Genomic DNA, 21,604 nt, shown 5'->3' with positions numbered 1-21,604 from the left:
GTGCGGATAATTTCTTCTTTTCTGTGGCCACTTAAATGGAAATGTAATACTGTTTCATAAACATGGGTTATTATTACATTTTAGAGGTAAAAATAGGAGTGTGTGCTATAGGTCTCTATTTGCAGACCATTAATTCTAATTAATTTCAGAGTATGTTGTTTCCATAGAAACACAGGCCAGGAAAATGAATGAGAACACAAAATAAAAGGAAGCAAATGACTGAGTCATAATTATATTTATAAAAAAATATACAATTGAAAATAATAACATCTCCTGTTACTATGCTTCGTAGAGGAATAAAGGAATGGAGGTTAGGTAATTACGTAACAGAGAATATACTGACACATTTATTTTGCTTCTTAAATTGGTGCAGGTTTTTTTTCACACATTTAAATATACAATTATTATAAAAGCCAAATTTTTATAAAACCGTGTAAATGTTTTACACATGTATTTATTCCCAAAAAGAGTAATAGATTGGTTTAGTAAGAAAATGTCTTGTTTGTTATACGTAACACATTCTCAGTAAGATTCATAAAAATACTAAAAACACTTGTGCCTTTGTGACAGAGGTGCAATAGTTTGTTACATGCACCGGATCCCCACAAATCTCCCAACGATTAATAATGGTTACCAACAAAAATGAAAAAACACAGAAATATTCCTTACCTGGTGCTTGGGGCACCGTACAGAGAAGTCCTCTTCATTTAGTAAACATTCTGCAAGAAAGAAAGAGTCAGTGGAGCATTATCTATAAGTAAGTGTAAACAACAATCCGACAAAAGGTTGCAATGCACAGGAACAAAAGAAAGGTCATTCTGAAAGAAGAAAATCTGCATAGTTTTAATACGGCAGAACGGAAAATTTGATCAGCATGCAAGTTCATTTTGACATTTAGAAAATCATCTGCCATCTAGGCTGTATGGAGGAATATCTTTTCTTGTATTTCCAGTTTTTAAGCCTGATCAGTGAACAGATGGATCTGTGCTATATGGCCATGAACATGCAGGGCTTGATTAAGGGTTCAGGCCACCTTAGACAAATACACTTGTAGTGCCCCCTCGCCTTCCACGCCAGGCTAATATGTGGTCGGTAAAAACAAATTTGTACCCAATTTAAAATCTGGCTTCCTTCCCACACCCCCACCAATATTTATTTTCCCATGTTTTTGAAACTTTGCACTAATTGGCCTTCTAAAAGGGTCACAGCAATCTTTGTCACATTTCGTTTTCATTCAAATCAGCAATGTATAGTAGAGCGGAGGCATGAACAAGTGCTACTGAGGGTGGAGAATTCTCATCTGCACCTGTCAACATCCTTGTCTCTCCTAAATGCTCATCCCTAAGCACCCATATGACTTATTGTTTTCAACCTTACTACATTTTTATTTCATGATTTTTACTTTTATTCCAAGACTTTACTTTAAAGAAAAACTATTCTTATATTTTAAAATTAATTTCAGTTTATGCCTCTCCCGTCATAATTTTGCACCCCTCCAAATGTGTTGCGCCTTAGGACTATTGGATAATCAGGCCATGGTGCATATCATAGATGTTTGATATAAGATATGGCATTTCCTTTATTCAGTTACATAGTTAGTGTTCATAGTTTTATTATTGTACCCGTTTGGAAATATTGCTTAAACTTTGGTTCAGACAGCAACTGGACTTTTTATAGATCCAATATTTAGATTCATTAAAGCTTACAAGATTTCTATCGTTTACAGATGAAGTTAACACTTTGTGTACTGGCGGCTTGCGGGTCTGGCAGGGTACTCATAGTGAATATCCACTTTGCCTCTTCTTTTGCAAATTTTGTGATGTAGATTTCCTCCTTGCCATGCTTTCTGCACTATTTTTCATTTCTTCCATCTAGCTAAAATCTCTATTCATATTCGTATTGTGCACTTAGGGGATAGGGAGTTTGAACCAATTACCTATTACGATTAACTTTAATGAAAGGAAATCGGATTTCCCTTTCTCTATTTCACTTACACACAACTTTCCCCACTAAAGGCAGCGCAGACAGTCGTTCCCCTTTGCATTTAACATTTGAACAGAAGCCTGTCACAGGCAACTCATTACCGCGCCAGCAATTGAGGATTCAAAGGACCCCCTATTTGTCAAATTACACATATTTGACTTAAGGTGGCTGGCATGGCTGGCCTTACCTGAGTCCATGGCACATGGCAAGTGATAGCAGCAGGCACAACCTTTATTGTAACAGCCCAGAGTGGCTCCAGGCTCATGGCAGTGAGCACACATCTAGGAAAATACACAGATATAAGAGATTAACAAAACATTAATTAAAACAAGTGTGAACAAAGTAGCAAATAATGCACAAAAGTTCCTAGACGCAAGGTTTAAGCAGTCAATTTGGGGGCTGCATGTCCAGACTATTAACTCACTAGGTACAAGTGACAACAATAAGAGAAGAGGCACCGTTTCCCACTCATTTCTTAGTCCAAAAACTGTCCGGCACTCACATACTCACACTTTAAAAAGTATGTAAGACAACACTCAGTTCTGCAGCCTCAAAAGACTGACATCCTAAGATCCAAAATAAAAACACTAGGCAGAAAATGTTTTAGCTGCAATGGCTGCCTGGTATTTGTAGGACTCAGAGATACAATTGGGTTACCTATTGAAATGGCATGGAGAAAAACACAATATACTTTTCAGCTTTTTTACAGATGTAACTTAATGATTTTTCCTGTTTTCAATGCTACAATTGGTCTATTACCATTTTATTCATAGCATGCAGGCTACATTATTTTATTTTTTAATAAGTGTATATTAATTGTGCTTCTTCTTCCATTCGGTGGCATATGTAAACTGACAAGTAATATAATCATCAGATTAATAGTCATGGAAAAATAATATCCCCAAAGGCCAATTTATCTAATTTCTTCCACTATAGAGAAATTTAAGAAACGAGCCAGTACACTTTATCAACCCTTCAAAAGACAGCGATATCCTGATTATATCCTTGAGAAAGCTTTAAGAGAGCAGATAAAACAGATCGAAGTACTCTATTAGAATACATATCTGGAAATAATGTCAATAATATGATGAGGGATAGATCCACTGTTTTTGTTACACAATTTGCTATGTATATGTTCCAGAGATTAGGAAGATTATAGAGAAGAATCCAGCACTATTAGAACTAGATGAACTGATAGGAGCATGCAATAATAAGGGGAGAAATATCCTACTTAGAAAATCAGAGAGCCTGAAACAGAAATTGGGTCCAAGTTTATTTAAAAGGAGAGAGAAGTTGAAGAAAAATATTATAGTCAAAAGTCTACCTTATCCAGTATACCCAATGGTTTCTATAAATGTGGTAAGGCAAAATGCGTATACATAAGCAGATCATAGATGTAATGAATTTTCTTCTTATGTATCTAACGAAACATTTTCCATAGAAAAATGGCCAGATTGTCGTTCAAGTTATGGAGTGTACCTTATACCAGTGGTTCCCAAACTTTTGCAGTTCGCGGCACCCTTAGAGTCTCCAAATTTTTTCAAGGCACCCCTCCAAAATAATTACCCAGCAGTCCTGTTTTAGAAGTAGTTGGGTCAAAAAATTGTAATAAGTATTTAGGTCACGACAGAAATACTTATTTAGTTGTATGCAAAAATGCCCCTTTGCATCCAGACACTCTGCCCCCTCTGCATCCAGACACACTGCCCCCTCTGCATCCAGACACACTGCCCTCTCTCACACTGCCCCCTCTGCCCTCTGTCCCCTCCTCTGCCCTCTCTCACGCTGTCACCCTCCTCTGCCCTCTCTCACGCTGTCACTCTCCTCTGCCATCTGTCCCCCTCCTCTGCTCTCTGTCACCCTCCTCTGCCCTCTCTCACGCTGTCACTCTCCTCTGCCATCTGCCCTCCTCCTCTGCTCTATTTCCCCCTCCTCTGCCATCCTCCTCTGCTCTGTCCCCCTCCTCTGCCATCTGCCCTCCTCCCCTGCCCCGCGCCAGCTTTAGAAAAAAAAGAAAGCAAACAGAAATTTACCAATCCGCGCGGTGCTAGGACCCTGCAGCCTCCTCTCTCGCGCAGCTGTCACTGACGTTAATATTCAGTGACAGCTGTGGGAGAGAGGAGGCTGCAGGGTCCTAGCGCCACGCGGATTGGTAAGTTTCGGTTTGCTTTCTTTTTTCTAGGGCTGGCCTGCTGCACCCCAGTGACAGCGCCGCGGCACCCCTGGGAGTCGCGGCGCACACTTTGGGAACCGCCGCCTTATACAATATCCAGGTGGGATACAGTACATAGGGAGGACAACTAGTCCTCTCCATATAAGGTTTCTGAAACATTGTCAGAATACATTAAAGAGATTGAAAACATAGTTTACCATCTTACAGCTTGTCAAAATGGCGATATGAAAGGCCTCACAGTGAAAGCAACAGAGCGGAGGAGATAGTTTTAATATTTTGTGTAGAAGAGAGGTATACTGGATATTTCAGATGAAGACCCTTGCTCCACAAAGTCTCATTGATATGGTTGAGCGTAATAATATCGGATTGTTGTGGTACGTACCCAATATTAATTGTATATAGCGAGTTACTATGCGAGAGGTCTATATTTTGTATCTATCAGTAATGTTAAGTGAAGTATATTATATACTTTTCTTGTTTGGCTGTACGTCATATGTAATACAATCAGGGTCGGAATGGCCCGCCGGGGGACCGGTCTATCCACCGGTAGGCCCCGACCCTGATCGCTCCCCTCTTCGTTGGTGGGGGGAGCGAGTAACTGAAGGGGGGGGAAAAAACCAAACCTCGCGTGACTGCGGCGCCGGCTCCGTATGCACTGAATGCCGGGCGTGACGTCATCACGCCCGACATTCAGTGAGCAGCGCCGCAGACAGAAGACAGAAGAGAAGAAAGTAGCAGATAGAAAAGGTAAGTGAGGGAATGGAAGAAAGAAGGGGGACATGAAGGCACAGTGAAGGGAGACATGAAGGCAGAGTGAAGGGGGACATGAAGGCAGAGTGAAGGGGGACATGATGGCAGAGTGAAGGGGGACATGATGGCAGAGTGAAGGGGGACATGATGGCAGAGTGAAGGGGGACATGATGGCAGAGTGAAGGGGGACATGATGGCAGAGTGAAGGGGGACATGAAGGCAGAGTGAAGGGGGACATGAAGGCAGAGTGAAGGGGGACATGATGGCAGAGTGAAGGGGGACATGATGGCAGAGTGAAGGGGGACATGATGGCAGAGTGAAGGGGGACATGATGGCAGAGTGAAGGGGGACATGATGGCAGAGTGAAGGGGGACATGATGGCAGAGTGAAGGGGGACATGAAGGCAGAGTGAAGGGGAGCATGAAGGCAGAGTCAAGGGGGAGCATGAAGGCAGAGTCAAGGGGGAGCATGATGGCAGAGTCAAGGGGGAGCATGATGGCAGAGTCAAGGGCTAAGCATGTTGGGGCTGGAGGAAGGCCTAAGTATTAATTGTTGGTCCTATTGATTTAATGACAGGGCTGGTTGGAATCTTCTAAATGTACCCATTATTTTTTCCAAATAGGGCCCTCAACATTCCAGGATCCAGACAAGCCGCAACTAAAGAAAACTGTAGCTACAGGTGGTAAAAGTGACAACAGGTATGACAGTCTGTCAAATTTTCTGAGTCTAGTGCAGGCTTAGCTAACCTGTGGCACTCCAGGTGTTGTGAAACTACAAGTCTCAGCACACCCTTCCAGCAATAATTTGCTATATATTGGCAAAGCATGCTGGGGTTTGTAGTTTCACAACACCTGGAGTGCCACAGGTTAGCCAAGCCTGGTCTAGTGGGACAATCCCGATTTATGGTGACTGTTCTGCCCAATCTAAGGGGCAGGTCAGACTGTGTACTCTTTATACACACACTGCATTCTTTATATACTACACTATGATGCTAGCTGTCCTTCGTGGGCTGACCACTCCCCCTCTAGCGTCTAGTCTTGCCTCTATGATGGCTGACCACACTCCCTCTGGTGGGCCCCTAGCGTTGCAGTCCCCCGGTGGGCCCTTTATGCCCCAGTCCGACACTGAATACAATTGTTTTTAAAGCAAAACAGTGTATTATGTCTAACTTCTTACACTGATGAAACTGCAATAAAGGGGACGGAAAAATGTGTAAGTAGTTGAGACGCTGACACAGTGTTTCCCACCTGTTTTAGTTTCACAGCATGCTCTCTATTAAGTGGTCACACTTTTATGGCTGGTGAATGAATGACTGGATGCACAGCAGATAAAATTACACCATTTCCTTTCCAGATAGGAACTTTAGATCATGTAATACCTGTTTGCTGTACTGGAGGCTGTCTGCCTAAATCGATTATGCGATGCGTACCTGGATTTCTACAGCTAAGTATCCGGGACAAAATTGAATTTACATAAGATTGGGAATTTTTGAATGGATACTAGCAATTATTGCACTATAATGCTGTCAAGACAGCAGTTTCATTCACTGAGCGTTGTGGGATAGCATCATCAAACACACATGCATAAGTAAATGGTCATTTAAGATCTGACTGGAGAATAGCTCAATACCAAAGCTTTATAAAGGAACACTAAATTTTGATATACAATCCTTGGAAATACCGTATTTGAGCAACTGTTAATACATTGCTTGTTTTGCTTGTCATAAATACCTGAATCTGATATTTGCCTATAGAAATTGTCAGCTATGATCAGTATCTTTTATGTTTTATATATACATTTTAATGAATTTGTAATATTCTTTTGCATATCAGCGCTTTTTAAATCTTTTTGCATATTGTTGAGCTATACAGGTTTCAGTGACCTGTTCTCGAGATCAGTAAATTGCAAAGGCTCTATTTTGATCTTTTATTTACCACCTGCTTTTATTTATTTTTCTTAATTTGTATAACTTTCTATTGATTACACATAATTAGGGACATTACCTGTAATATTACAAAGCTGTTTTTCTTTTGTTTTAATCTGGGTACACACTAGTTTTTTCCCCCGATCATGCCAATCACATTATAAACAACCGTAAGGTCCAATATTGCATACATCCACGATCATGTTTTATCGCAGCAAAGCACATTGTATCATTTGATTTTATAACCAGACTAAAAATCTCTATAAACTATGTCGGGCAAATTCTGAAGTCTGTAGGCAGATCTCCATAGAGTTTTCAGAGTCACAATCTTTTCAGCTGATGATTATGACAGATAAAGAGCACAAATATGAAGGTAAATTGTGTATAGTGTGTACACATGACTTGGCATGCTGACTGGGACTTTCCGCCATTGGTAAAATCATTAACGATATCACGTTTGGAGAAATGTTCACTTGTGTGTACCCAGCCTTACCATGCAGAGCTGCAACTTTGTTAGCATTGCAGTTTCATCTCTCACGGCATGCTGTTATTAAAATATTGAGAGCTGGTGAATCTTTAGAGCTTTTTTTTTTTTAGTATAATTTCTACTCTAGCCTGTCTGAAGTAGACAATCAGCACCTACTCTTCTGTTCTTTATATGTCCTTGCAATATGCAGAGTGAACGGTATAAATTGCGCTGTCTTCTACATAAACGGGAATTGTGCAAGCATTCTTCTCTACCCAATTCCCTTCAGCCCCCTCATTGCATACTGCATAAGGAAGACATGCTGGCCGCATATAGGACAGTGCTACACCGTACCGTTTGTTTATTGGGTTAATTAATTGCATTAGTAATTAAATGATCATTAGTAATTGCTTCAGTGCAATGTAAAAAAAAACAGGAAAACGATTTAAACCATATGCTTAACACAATAACTGCCATTCACTTCCTGTTGTGACCAGATAGATCCACCTTCCCCTCTACACGAAAATGGGAAAAAATAGCTTATGGTATAAATCTCTATTATTGATACAGCACTCCTTGTGCAGATTATAAACGCAGAAAGTGTTTTAAGGTACCGATATTTCTCAAGAATGATGCCCACAGTGTGTTTTTTGCAACGCTGTGACACAGGACATGACATGTTAAGAATTTTGCCCGAGTGCAGGTAGGTGGAAATTTCAATTTAATCAACATCCAGAAAGAAGCAGTTCCAGGAGCCATCGAAGGAGCCTGGTGCAACTACTCTCTTACAATTGGGGAATAGTTGGCACTTAAAGTTGGTTAGTGTCTGGTGGCCACAGAACACCAATAGGAATGATGGTCTTTAACAGATTACTGACGTTAAGATAAACCCAAAGACGAATCAGCAAAGCCACGTTCCATGGAGACACGGAGGCAGAGCAAGCCAATCCTGTCAAATATATCCTCAAAATCAAAAACATATAAAATAATCAGGCTGAACATAGCTGTTTTTTTTTTAAAAGTATGGCCTCTATTATACATAATGCTTGGGAAAAAGGGTGTTAAGACAAAGGCTATTTCTAAAATTTTTAGCAGCATGCTAAACATATATTAAGTTAAATATAAGCATTATCCCACTTTTCACCACACAGGTCATGACATTGCCATGCTCATTTAAATGTAACAGTGCTCCACACGCACACTTTAAAAGGAAAAACTTGGTGATCAAGTTTCTATGTATGACATATTCACTGATCATCAGCAATTTTTTTTCTGCCTGATAATTGTATCTATGGGTAAAAAAAATAAAATAAAAAAAAATACAATGCATGTGTATGTTAACATTTTGTTTTCAAAGGTATGAAAGGTGACAGAGCTCTAATGTTTTTCTGTCAGGTACTGTTGTACTGTATTAATAAAGTATGAGGGGGAGCAGAAATGACATGAAAGCCCCAGGTAAACTTTTTCTTTAAAGTTTTATTCTTGCAAAGTCATATGAACATTACAACCAACAACGAAAGTATTCATATACAAACATAGGAGAAAAAACAATAAATACATCCCGTGCAGTCGCGTGACTTCCATGAATATTGGCACTATAAAAATAGATACAGTGATGACCAGAAATTTTTAAGAGTACAGAGCAGAAGAGAAGAGGGAAACAAGAAAAGAAAGAGGCGAGAGAAATAAGTGGCTTGGCTGCTTCAGTAGCTGAGGTTGAAAAGAGTTAGAAGAGCAAATTGAGACAGGAGAGGACTGAGAAGAATACAAGGTCAGGCACATGAGGAGCAAGCTTGAAAGAAGGAGAGTCATGGGGCCCAAACCTTGGTGAAAAATTTTGAGGAGTTGCATAGGATGCTAGTCATATATTCCATGTGCTGTGTTTGCAAAACTTTATTAATTATGGTCTGAAGGGATGGGATGAGTCCACTGCTGCCAGTCAGCTGCCATTTGGCAGGTGGCTGCCAAGAGAATGTGACTAATAAACGTATTCTGGTGTCAGCTCACCGAGGGGGCTCCCGATGGAAGGAGAATTTTTTAGCTTCCAGGGGCATATCAACCTGGAGGATTGATTGAATTAGATGTTTGACATCAGTCCAATAGCGGTTTAACTATGAATCCGTCTAAATATAGAGCAAGATACCCTCGTGGGAGCACCCGCGTCAACAACGATCAGAAGAATCAGGGAGGATTCTATGGAGTCAAGAGGGCATAATACCAGCGGAACACCACCTTATAGACACATTGGCTTTTATTTTGACACAGATAGAACTAGAGGCAGCATTCTCACGGCTCTCAGACCATTCCTCACCTATGAGAGTTTCACCAAGGTCTCTTTTCCAGGTCAATTCATGTAGGTCTCGCAGACCAGAAATGGATGGTGCAAGTTCATAGTATAGACTAGAGTTGAGACCTTTCATGGAGGAATGACACAAACAGAGAGCTTTGAGAGTTGTGGGAGGGTGAGAAGAGACAGGATTTGATTGTGCTGTGAAATGGCATATTTGCAAATATTGGTAAAAATAGAGGGGATATGTAGGCAGGATTGGGTGCCTGCAAATTGAAAAAATGTTACAGTAGAAGTGAGGTTGTTGAGGCATCCGACTCCCCGCAAGAGTCACAGCTGGAACACACTGGGGGGGTGGGGTGGAAAAATCAGGAGAGTTAAATAATGGTATTACTAGAGTGGGGCGAGGAGAGACTGAATTTTTGTGAGGACAAGTCCGAAACCACTGAAGAGTGCAAAATGACTGGGTCAAGAAGAGAGCATTTTGGGAGATGAGCCTTTTGGAGCCAGAGGAGAGTAGATGGTGCGAGCAGTCTCAGACCTTCTACCTCAATATGGACCCTGACTATAAAGTTTCAGAGCCACACCACAGAACACAATGAGCGAGTTGGGTGGAGAGGTAGTAGCATCGAAAGTTAGGCATCCCAGTTAGACCCTTTTACATATACATAAAATATTTTCTAAACATGTACACTGGTCCCACACACATTTATTAAATGCGAAAAACCATTGTTATGTTATAGTGGATGTACAGCTGGCTGCATGAGCTTTTGTTGGTTTATTTAACGTGTGTCATTGTAAAGTAGTATTTGGGCATTTACAATTCCAGATTTTAGAAACGTGCTTATTGCTTTAAATATGTGCATTAACTTCTTCACATGAATTATGAGTATTTATAAAAACAAAATTTAGGCTAAATTTGCATTTTTTATGCCGTTGTGATAGAGCCTTTTCAAATTCAGTTGATTTGCCAGCAGATACAAAGATTTTTAACATAATTTAAAGCATGCTGTTTCCTTCCAAAGAAAAATGGATGGCAACTCCTGTGATGAAATAAACCACTAACTGATAAACTGGTGTTTACGAAATGGTATCTATTCACAAAGCACTGCTGAAAAAGCATCACTTGTTAAATATATCACAACATAATGTAGCGACATCATGTTTTCACAAAAAAGAAAAATATGTATACTGCAATCAGTCTTGCAGACTGGGACAATAGCCAGATAAGATGCGACCATCAGCATTAGTAATAAGTACATTTGCCATCCTACAGTTTTAAAAGTTCACAATAATTGCAACATAAACTCAGGTGCTGTCTCACACACACACACACACACACACACACACACACACACACACACACACAAAACTTCAGAATAATAAAATATGTAGCTTTGATACTGCAGCAAACTGCATTTCAGAGATCACACCGCTTGTTCAGCAGCTCCAAACCAAAATAATGGTACATATCTTGGCTATTTACTTCTACACAACAACTTTAATTTTATATATTTTAAGTTGAAAAGGTATATATGGCTTTGTAGATAGTGACACTTAAGCCAGGGTTGTGCAATTTGCATTTTCAAAAGCCCTTGACCTGATGGCTGTACTTGGAAAAGTGCGGACTGTACTTAACAGCTTTCCCGTCAAAAGACTACATGGCAACCATTCCCTTTCCAGTTTAGGTAATGGGGTTACAAAAACACCTCAGATGGTATATAAAATAGCCTAGGGGCTTCCGCTATATCTGAGTGACTGCCAATCTTTCTTCTGAAAAATATAAACAAAATATTACAAGCATAGGGAGGGAAATTGGCTACTAGGGAGTCTTACAAGGAAAAGTAAGCATCTGTAAGTAAAATCCACACTTTTCCTTTTCAATCACTGCATGGCAAGTGTAAGTCTAGGATGTACCAAAGCAAAACAGTAGGGAGAGCCACACAAGAAAAACAGAAACCAGCCAGATATGATGAAAATCCAGAACTTATTTTAGTGGCTTAACTATCCAGATGATTAGGACTAGAACATGTATGAATAGATATAATATCCAGCTGCTTTGCAAAGCTCCACTTTAGAAGCCTAAGTATTGCTTTTCCAAGTTGTTGCCACTACTCGTATTGAGTGGACACCAAGAATCTCTGGCACCTTACGCGCATTACTCTTGTATGCCGGAATAACAATTTCTCTGATCCATCTGGAGATGGCGCGTTTAAAAGGAGGATATCCTTTCCTAGACCCAGTTGAAAGCACTGAGTTCTTCTGTGTTTTCTGAATCCCTCTGTCCTGGACAGACATATGGAAATTGCTCTCACTAAGTCCAGTGAATGCAGTTTTCTTTCATTCTCATCTTTATGTTTGCGGACAAAAAGATAGCTGGCTGATTAATGTGGAAGATAAACACTACCTCGGGTAGGAATTCTGGACTGGCTATGAGCAACATTTTAGCCATATAGACATTGAGAAAAGGCTTCTTGCACCACAACAAACCAAACCTGTGAAACAGCATTACTCACCAACTCTGTGAGCAAACGTAATTGCTATCAGAAAAATCAGTGTCATCCATCTCAATTAAACTTTTTACAGAGGTTCAAAAAGATCAGCATGTTTAGCACTAAATTATGATCCCAGGTGTCAAAAAGGTTTGATGGAGTGCCAAATGTTCATCAATGCTTGGAAGAAGTGAATATTCAAATCTTCTGATGCTAATTTGGTACCCAGGAAAACATAATGTGGACAACTTATCTTGCTGAATCTACATTTAAGGTACATTTGCTGAAACAATCCTGGTGGAAGTCAAGGATCTGTGTATTGGCAGTTGCTGCAGGACTGAACCTAGAGCTACACCATGCAATGAACTTTTTCCAAACCCTGTAATAGATATTTGAAGAATTCTTCTTTCCTTCCTGTAAAAGCGTATTGATAACCTGTTCGTATACTTCCTTTCTCCTTAGCAGTTTCCGGATGAAAAACTGGTCCTTTGTGTAGTTGACCTGACCGAAAAGGCAGAGGCAGAGGTCAAAGCGGCTCCTTGAGAATATCCCAGTCTAACGGAAACAATGGATTCCGAGGCCAAATTGAAGAATTGCTATCACTTCTGCCCTTTCTTCACATGCAAGTAATAAATGTCCATGAAATCAGAGCATCTATTCCTTCTGATACTGGATACATGTGGCAAGAGAAGAACCTGGGTACCTTCACATTTTTCTCTGTCGCAATGATGACAAAAGCGAATCATCCTATCAATAGCTGGATTACTATCTGATGAAGGGGAAAGAGGCGATAATCTGTTCTCGGATGAGGCAATCTGCTAATATATTCTGTTTCCCTGCTACATTTAATACTGAAATTGCCCAGGAGATGATCTTTGCTACTTCCACTATCAAGGTCCAACTTTTGGTACTTCCCTGCCAATTTATGAAAACTATCACTATCCTGCTGAGAATGTTCTCAGATATCTTTCCTTTTAAATGAAGATAAAAGTGTTTAACTACTTTCAATACTATGCTCTTTTCCAAGACTTCTTTCATGACCAATTTACTTGTGCTACTTGTCCCTGAAGGTAAGCTCCTCAGCCTGTGGTACTGGTGTCTGTTTAGAGTATCATCCATTTTGGCTCCAAAACAGACATTCAATCTGTCTTGAACTTTTTCTTTTAAATCAAGTAAAATTTTATTGCATTTTTTACTTTTAACAACAAAATGCCCAAAACATTAGGCTAGTATAACAAACTAAAACCCACACAGGGGCACAATCAGTGTCAAATATTCATGAACAGCACAGTCAAAATTCATTATAACTCAGATTTTATGAACAGATTTTGCACATTGTCTAAAATACAGGATACAATGAGGCAATAACATAGCAATATTGACAGAAAATACAAAACTTTGACCTTAATAATAAAGGCGGCTGGGGGTCTGCTCTGAACGCTGCATTAGGAAAGCTCCACCTCCCTCAATCCTTCTGTAACATATGGGGATGTTCTCCATCTGTACCAGATCCTTTAATATTTATCCACTAGATTCCTACTGGTGTACATGAACCTCATGACCTACTGTGTCATTAACAAGATCAATCCAACTCCTCACTGTCGGGCCTTCCGATGCCATCCACTTCCTAGCGATGACCACTTTCGCCAGCATAAGTATCGTATTAATGAGTAATCTAATTAGCTTATGAATGTTTTTGTCCAAACCCAAACAAAATATACATAGTTTTGGCGTCATGGCAGATACTCCCACCTCCAACCTGTTAATACAAGCCCCCTCCTCTCCCCAAAAGTATGAGACCAACGGGCACTCCCAGAGCATATGTCAAATATTCCCTCTCTCATTTCCACACTTAGGACACAGAACCACCGCTAAATTTAGAGAGCCGAAGAGGAGTAAAATACGCTCTATACAACAGGAAAACCTGGACCTGGCGAAACAACCGATGCAGTGACCTGTTTCGGACTACACAACATAATATCCCATGCCTTATCACTAATTTGCCCAAGATCTACCTCCCATTGGCGCCGCAGCTCCGGCAATCTTCCCACACCAGATCCTTCCAACAGCAATGAATACAGAGACGAAATTTGCAGTCCAACCTTGACAGCTGCACCCTCAATGGATCTACATTAAAACGTGGGGCAGATCCCCTAAACTGCAAGGCCAAAGCATGTCTCAACTGTAGAAACCTATAAAAGTAACCTCTAGGTAGCTCATGTAATCCCCGTAATTGCTCGAACGAGTGCTGTATCCCATTCTCATACAGTTGTCCAAAATGCACTATATTGTAAATATGCCAAGCTCCAGCTCCCTCCATCCTGACCAGCTCACCAAAATCCAGATTATCCCAGTCCAATTCACCCCCAATCCGAGAATCGCCACCCCTCATGGCTTGCATCAATAAAGGAGGATCACCCCCCGACTTCCTACCAGCTAGGGGAAACTGCACCCGTGTACGTTTAGAGCCTGTCCCAGAGACTAGAAAATCATGCAAATCCACACCCATCTGCGACCAGAACCATACCTCAATATGGGCCAGCTGAGAAGCAAAATAATAGAGCCGCAGATTCGGCAGAGCCAGACCCCCCGACCCTCGGGAACGACACAAAGTAAGCTTAACCCTTGCTATCTTGCCCGACCACACCAAATTAGCCATGAGACGCTCAATACAACGGAATATACTATGAGGGATATAGATCGGCGACTGCTGCAAAACTGAATTATCATTTTAACCAGATTGATTCTACTTGTGACCGTTAATGGCAGCTGCTTCCACACCCCAACCCAGCTCTTAAGATAATCAATCTGAGGCTCGACATTATGTTGGATATACTGACCCATATGACCAGATATCCAGATACCAAGATACTTAAATACCGGAGTCCATTTGAGAGGAGTCTGTAAGACTTGACCTATAGGGCAAATACCCTTAATCGGAGTCGCACTAGATTTGTCCCAGTTGATCAAAAGCCCCAAGTACCTTCCGAGACCACGCGGAGTAACGCAGATAAGGACTTATTAGGATATGACAGAAAAAGCAGCATATCATCTGTGTAAAGGGTAATCCGTGTCTGTCCTGCAGCCCATCTTCAACCCAGTAATATCTGACTGCATCCTAACAACACATGCCAGTGACTCTATGGCCAAGGCAAATAGGGTGGCAGACAGAGGGCAACCCTGTCTTGTACCTCTAGCCATAACAAACTGACGAGACACGAAGCCATTTACACAGACTCTAGCTGTAGGACAAGAATACAGTAACCGTACCCATCGAACAAAAACCACCCCAAACCCAAATTTCAATAGTACCACCCACAGGCACCTCCACTCCACAGAGTCAAAGACCCTAGCAGCATCTAACGACACCACCCCCACCGCCTCCTCCTCCGCAGGATGGGGCAACTGCAGATGACAAAAAAGCATACGCAAATTTATAGCCGTAGATTTTCCCGGCATAAAAGCAGTTTGGTCAGAGTGCACAATCTCACCAATCACCCAACTCAAACGCTCCGCTAAAATTTTTGCCAATATTTTAATATCCGTTGTCAATAGTGATATAGGTCTGTATGACTCCGGGAAAAAGGGATCCTTTCCCGTTTTGGGGATAAGAACTAAAGGAGCTTCAGACGGAGACACATATCCAGATCTCTAAAGCTTGTAAACATTTCTTGTAAATGAGGCACAAAAAACCCCATATGCTTCTTATACAGCTCTATAGGAATCTCGTCCATGCCTGGAGCCCTGCCATTAGGAAACGAGGATATCGCAGCTGCAATCCCCTTATCAGTGATTGACAAATCCAGACTTTCCCTGCTATTTGCACTTAGTTCGGGTAAGGAAACAGCCGCCAAATATATGTCTAAATCAGAATCAGAGTATTCAGCCCTAGATGCATATGCATCTTTAAAATACACATAAAAAACATCACTAATCTCTTCAGTTACAGTATGCACAACACCCTGGGTATCCGTAATTCCCCCCACAACAGTCGCCGCCCTCTCTGATCTAGCCAAATATGCCAGAAACCTGCCACACTTATCCGCTTCAAAGTACTGAGTATGCTTAGACAAATCAAATTGTAAGTTCTTATTTGCTAAGTAGTCCGACCATTCTCGCTGTACCGCTAACCAAACCAGCCTGTCAGAAGCCATATGAGAAGAGAGATACACCTCCTCCAACCGCAAAATCTCCTTTTATAATCTATCACCTCTCAGCCTAGACTCTTTTTTGAAACCGTTAATACTTCTAATTAGGGAAACTCTTAAAAAAAGCGTTAAATGAATCCCAGACAAGAGGTGGAGCTGCTGTATTCACATTAGTAGCAAAGTACCCTTCCCATTGAGATTCTGATGTATTTTCATCCTTCAATAATGTCAACCAGAAGGGGTTAAGTTTCCAAAATACTTGACCTCGAGAGCCATTGAGCTTTACAGTCAGTACCAACGGGGAGTGATCTGAAATCCCCCTTGGTAAATATGCAACATCCGAGACAGCCGGCAGCAACCCCTTTGATATAAGTCCTAAATCAATTCGGGAAAAGGTATTATACGAAGTAGAGTAACATGAAAAAAAAACCTCTGCCGGATATCTCAGACGCCACACGTCCACCAAGCCCATCTTTTCCACCAGATCAGCAAATTTTGATTTTATAGCATGTGTAGTATCCCTCACCTCCCTCCACCTATCAACATTAGGGTCCAACACATTATTGAAATCCCCACAACAAATCACCGGAATATCCGGAGATAGAGAGATAGAGAGATAAAATCACTGCATTTCTTTAAAACTTCTCCACTATAAGGGGCGGGACATAAACTGACAGTAAGTTTAAACGTTTAGTATCAAAAATACCCCTTACAAAAACGTATCTACCTAATGGATCGAATTCCACCTCTTCCAAAACAAAATTTACTTTTTTACGTATAAGAAGAGATACTCCTCTAGAGTGAACCGTATGATTAGCATGGTAGGCCCATCCAACCCACGGTTTCTTAAGGGCCAATAATTTACCTCCCACTAGATGAGTCTCAGTGAGGCAAATAACATCCGACTCATACTTTTTTAACTGATATATGACCAAGGACAGTTTAATTTTATCATTTAGGCCAGGAACATTCCAAGTCAGGAATTTAATAAATCCCCTGTTCATCTTCCCATTTGCCATAACACCAGGGAATACACATGAGACATTTCCACATAGAAATCAAACCCCTCCAACTCAGGCAGACACCCAGCCACCAGTCAACCGCAATAACATATACCAAAACAGTTAACCTCATCATCTGAAAGCATTTGCAGAGGAAAAAATACCACATTTGACACTGCATTGAACTCTAACAAACCTACCCCTCCCTATCCAAACAACCCCCCTCCCCGTATATATCCACCCCCATCTCCTCAAACAACGCACACAACTATCTCCACGTATTTATGGAAACACTGGTATACACTGAAAAAAGGAGAGTGAGATCGTGACCCTTTAAGCACCCTACACCCACCCGATCCACTAACATCAAATATGAGACCCAAAATTTTTCAAAATTAATCACCTTATAATTGACACCTTCATAAACATCCAATAACTTCTATATTAATCAAAGCATTTCAATATGTATAAACATAAATCAAAGTAATACACACTCACGGAGCTTATCTCAAACATTACAACTATCAAAGGCATACAATGTTTAATAGCATCATTTCAGTCCAGGAGGTCAATACGTCACCAGAAGCATCTTCAATCCGGACGAAGACCTCTGGGAGCTCTCCTATCCAACCAGTGAGTAGCCTCCGACGGTGATCCAAAGAAAAGGGTAGTTCCATCCACAACCACCCGCAATCTGGCCGGGAAAAGCATAGCATACGGCAATTGCATTTCACGAAGGCGATGTTTCACCTGTATAAATTGAGCTCTGCTCTTTTATACATCCACAGAGAAGTCAGGAAATGCAGCCACTCTTTAGTTTTGATACATTAAGGGGCCCTGTGTCTTAGGCAGGCGCAGAATAGCATCCCGATCCTTATAATGTAGCACTTTAGCAATGAATGTGCGTGACTGCGCACCAGGAGGCGGCCTCTGAATCCGATGCACCCTCTCCACCGCAAACTAGGCCGTGAACTTCTCTCTGCCGAATGTCTGGATCATCCAATTCTCCAAGAATGTCTCCGGAGCATCACCCTCTGCCTTTTCAGGGAGACCCACCAGCCTAACATTGCTGCATCTGAGGCGGCTCTCCATGTCTGACATTTTTTGTTTAACCGACACCATCTGAGCCTCCAAACCAGCAACTTTCTGTGGCAAGGGAACTGTAGTATCCTCTAGTATGGAGATGCGGGCCTCTGTCTCTGACACATGCTCTTGGATCTTCTGAAAATCCTGCCGCATCAATGACAAATCAACATGTACCTCTCCAATTTTGTCCATTACCTTCTATTCAGAGGCAGCGATAGCTTTCAGGACCTCTTGAAGAGTAGAATCAGCAGGCAAATCTGTATCTTTGGAAGACTGAGGCGCCTGCGGCTCAAGTACAGAAGTTCCTCCCGATGCTGCGGAGGAATTGGAACGTGCATACTTCTCCAGCTTAATAGCAGCAGTAACATTTGTAAAGTGTTTTCCCATAATAATGCCTTCTATATAGCCAAAAGCAGATGCAGTATAAGGTTGTATATAGGACGCTCTCACTGCAGGTGTTCAGAAACAGATCATTCAGGCCTCAGCTGAATCCAGTAATTTCAAAGAGGGATGTGGCTACTACAGCACTGAATAAGGTGAGCTGTATATAAATCAAACAGTACCTTCACAGCAATGGCTCAGACATGAGGGCCTTCAGGCAATTCTAATGATCCCTGTGTTGTCTCCAAATAGGGGGTCTCAGTTGTTTTCCTCAGAAAGCCCCAACACACAGCAGTTTCCAGATATCCACACCTCCAGCAGCAGACATATATATACAGGCCTGCCTTCCTTACACTCTCCTCTCCAAGATGGCGCCGCTGCCCGCGCTATGGCGGGAAGATCCACTCCAACTATCCTCCGCGCCACCAACAATCACAGGGCTGCCTTCCCCACCTCCAGCGATCCCCACAGGAGACAGGTAAGTGGGAACTCCCGACACTGGCAGGATTCAGGTCGCCTCTTTCCACCAGCTCAGCCGCTGCCAGGCTCTTCACATAGCTCTCCGCGACAGCTGCCCTGACCTTCCGCCACACACTAATTTTTGGTCAGAGGGAGCAGGGGGACCTACACTGCCGAATCAGACAGTTTCCGCCCTAAGGAAGCAGACCAGGATGGTATGATCGGATTTTTTGGCCGAGGAGCTTCAATGTATGCGACCTACGCCATGCTCCTCCACGCCACGCCCCACATCTGTCTTTGGTCTTAGCTGCCACCTGAGGGACTGGCTGGGAGACTTTGACACGGTGATGGCATGATTCAGAGAAGTTTCTGTGTTTAGCAGTTTCAACTGGAGATCTCGACTGAGTCATCTTGCCCATAGGATGACTCCTATGGTAAATGAAGACATCCCCAACAACTGAAGCCCCTTTCTTAATGAAGCTTAACGATAAGTCTACAGCCAACGTACTAGACACCATACAGAACAAAGTGGCATTGTCACAAGAATGGTGCATTAAGATACAGTTCCTATCTGGACCCCCAGGAACTGTATCCTTTTTGATGGGATAACTTTTTTCCTTTTACACAATCCAGCTATGTTGACACTTGAGCAGTCCTGCAACTGCCACAGTATTCTCAATTTCTCACTACAAGACGGTCGGCTAGATAATGATATATCTTGATCCCTAGTTTCCTCAATTCTGCCCCATGCGTAAATAGCACATTGGTAAAAATTTCTTGGAGAGGTCAACAGCCCGAAGGGCAAGCAAGTGAACTGAAAGTGTTGCCCTAGGAAGCAGAATGTGAGAAACTTCCTGTGATGTAACAGGCATATGAAAATAGGCATCCTGAAGATGTATGGATGTGAGAAAGTTACCTTTGCTGATGACTGTGAGGATGGAATTCAAGTAGTCCATGTGTAAATGTCTGGTAATGACAAACTTGTTTAGCCTCTTAAAAATCTAAAATTGTACGAAAAGTCTCTAAAGACTTTCTGACCAGGAAAGGTCTGGAAAAGAACCCACCTGCAAGATAAATTCCATGAGTTTCTATTAATGATTGCTTTAAGGCTACCAATTCTGCCCTGAATAACAGAGCTCTGAACTAAATAAAGGAGTTCCCTTAGTTATATTGATGAAACTCTCTCATGCCCGTTTCTTACAATATTAAACACCCACTAATCTATGACAGAGTGGGCCCACAGGTCTGCATACTGTGGAATTCTGACCCCTACTGGTGTCAATAAGGGCTGATCTTAGCAATAACCATTCATCAATATGATTAGACTTTCCTTGCTTGCTCGTAAAACCCCCAAATGACTGCTTGTAAGTGGTAGGCAAATATTACACCAGCGGCAGGGACCCTTAGAACAGCTCAATGCCTGCTAACAGCCTGGTCCTACATGTTTGTGCACTGCGACCTATGACAGGGTGTGCGCTCATTCACAGACTGCAGAGGTCCAGGAAATCAGCACGAGATTAAAAATTTTCACAGCAGACCTACTATTGAAGATAGCAGTCTGATGTTCCAAGGTAGCCAGCAGTCCTATCCTCGGCATGCAGCAGAGACTGGTGCGCCACCAGACCTTAAAAGATAAGCCCCTGCTTATATGAAAAAACATTTACTTATCCAATCTATTCTAGAGACAGGAACAGATATACAGTAAGAGGAGGGAATCCCTTATATACCATCCAAGAGGGGGGTGTATTTGAAACCTGTATTTAACTAAACTGGAAAGGGAATCTACACAGAGTTATGGCTCTCATGAATGATTGAAGAGAAAATTCATTTTTAAGATTGATACAAGCAGGTATATGAAGCGAATGCATGTCACATACCGATCAAAGCATTTGCATGGCTAGGAGGGGTTTAGTCCACCAGTGGTGACAGTGGCCGACTATTTTGGCACAGATTAGAGGGTAGCCAGCAAAGGGTTAATCCTTCAATTTCAAGTTACCCTGAAATAAGTCTGTAGTATTTGACTGCATCTGAAACTTAATTTGCACATTTGAGCAACATTCACCCTCCTCACAACTAGAACAACTTTGGGTGTCCCCACCAGAGCTGTAAACCATCAGAAAGTGCTGTTTGTATTGCTCTGTTATTTCTAACATACTGTACAGAGCCACAAATGTTTAATCAGCACATCTGTTACAAACGCAGTGGTGTTTCAATTTGCATTTTGTAGTAGTGCAGGCAAGGGAGAGTTCTCCTGAAGATAGAGGGAGGATGATAGTTAAAAAGGTAGAAAAAGGAAGTAAAACAAAAACAAACGTATTTAGGTTAGGAATTAACGTGTAAAAGTGACATAAAGCAATGGTAATACTATACTGTACATGTTATCGACTTCCGTGCAGCAGAGTTAGCTTAAAAATAAATCAGATTACTAGAAGAAAAAAAAGAAAAAAATCTATA

General features: G+C 41.6%; 1 protein-coding gene across 2 annotated transcripts in view; it reads right to left on the bottom strand.

Annotated features, from left to right (window-relative positions):
• LOC142099448 (transcription factor 20-like) overlaps nt 1-21,604 on the bottom strand; it is a 67,879-nt gene that overhangs the window by 30,252 nt on the left and 16,023 nt on the right. For both annotated transcript variants that reach the window (XM_075182900.1, XM_075182901.1), the window contains exons 3-4: nt 2,171-2,264; nt 670-719 (exon numbers count right to left, since the gene is read on the bottom strand). In XM_075182900.1, the coding sequence (XP_075039001.1) occupies nt 670-719; nt 2,171-2,264 (144 nt within the window). The remainder of the gene's footprint in view (nt 1-669; nt 720-2,170; nt 2,265-21,604) is intronic.

Source organism: Mixophyes fleayi, chromosome 8 (genome assembly GCF_038048845.1).
Source record: "Mixophyes fleayi isolate aMixFle1 chromosome 8, aMixFle1.hap1, whole genome shotgun sequence".
In the NCBI taxonomy this organism is placed as follows: Eukaryota; Metazoa; Chordata; class Amphibia; order Anura; family Limnodynastidae; genus Mixophyes; species Mixophyes fleayi.
The sequence above is the reverse complement of the archived record's forward strand: the minus strand, read 5'-3'. Positions and strand labels throughout refer to the sequence as shown.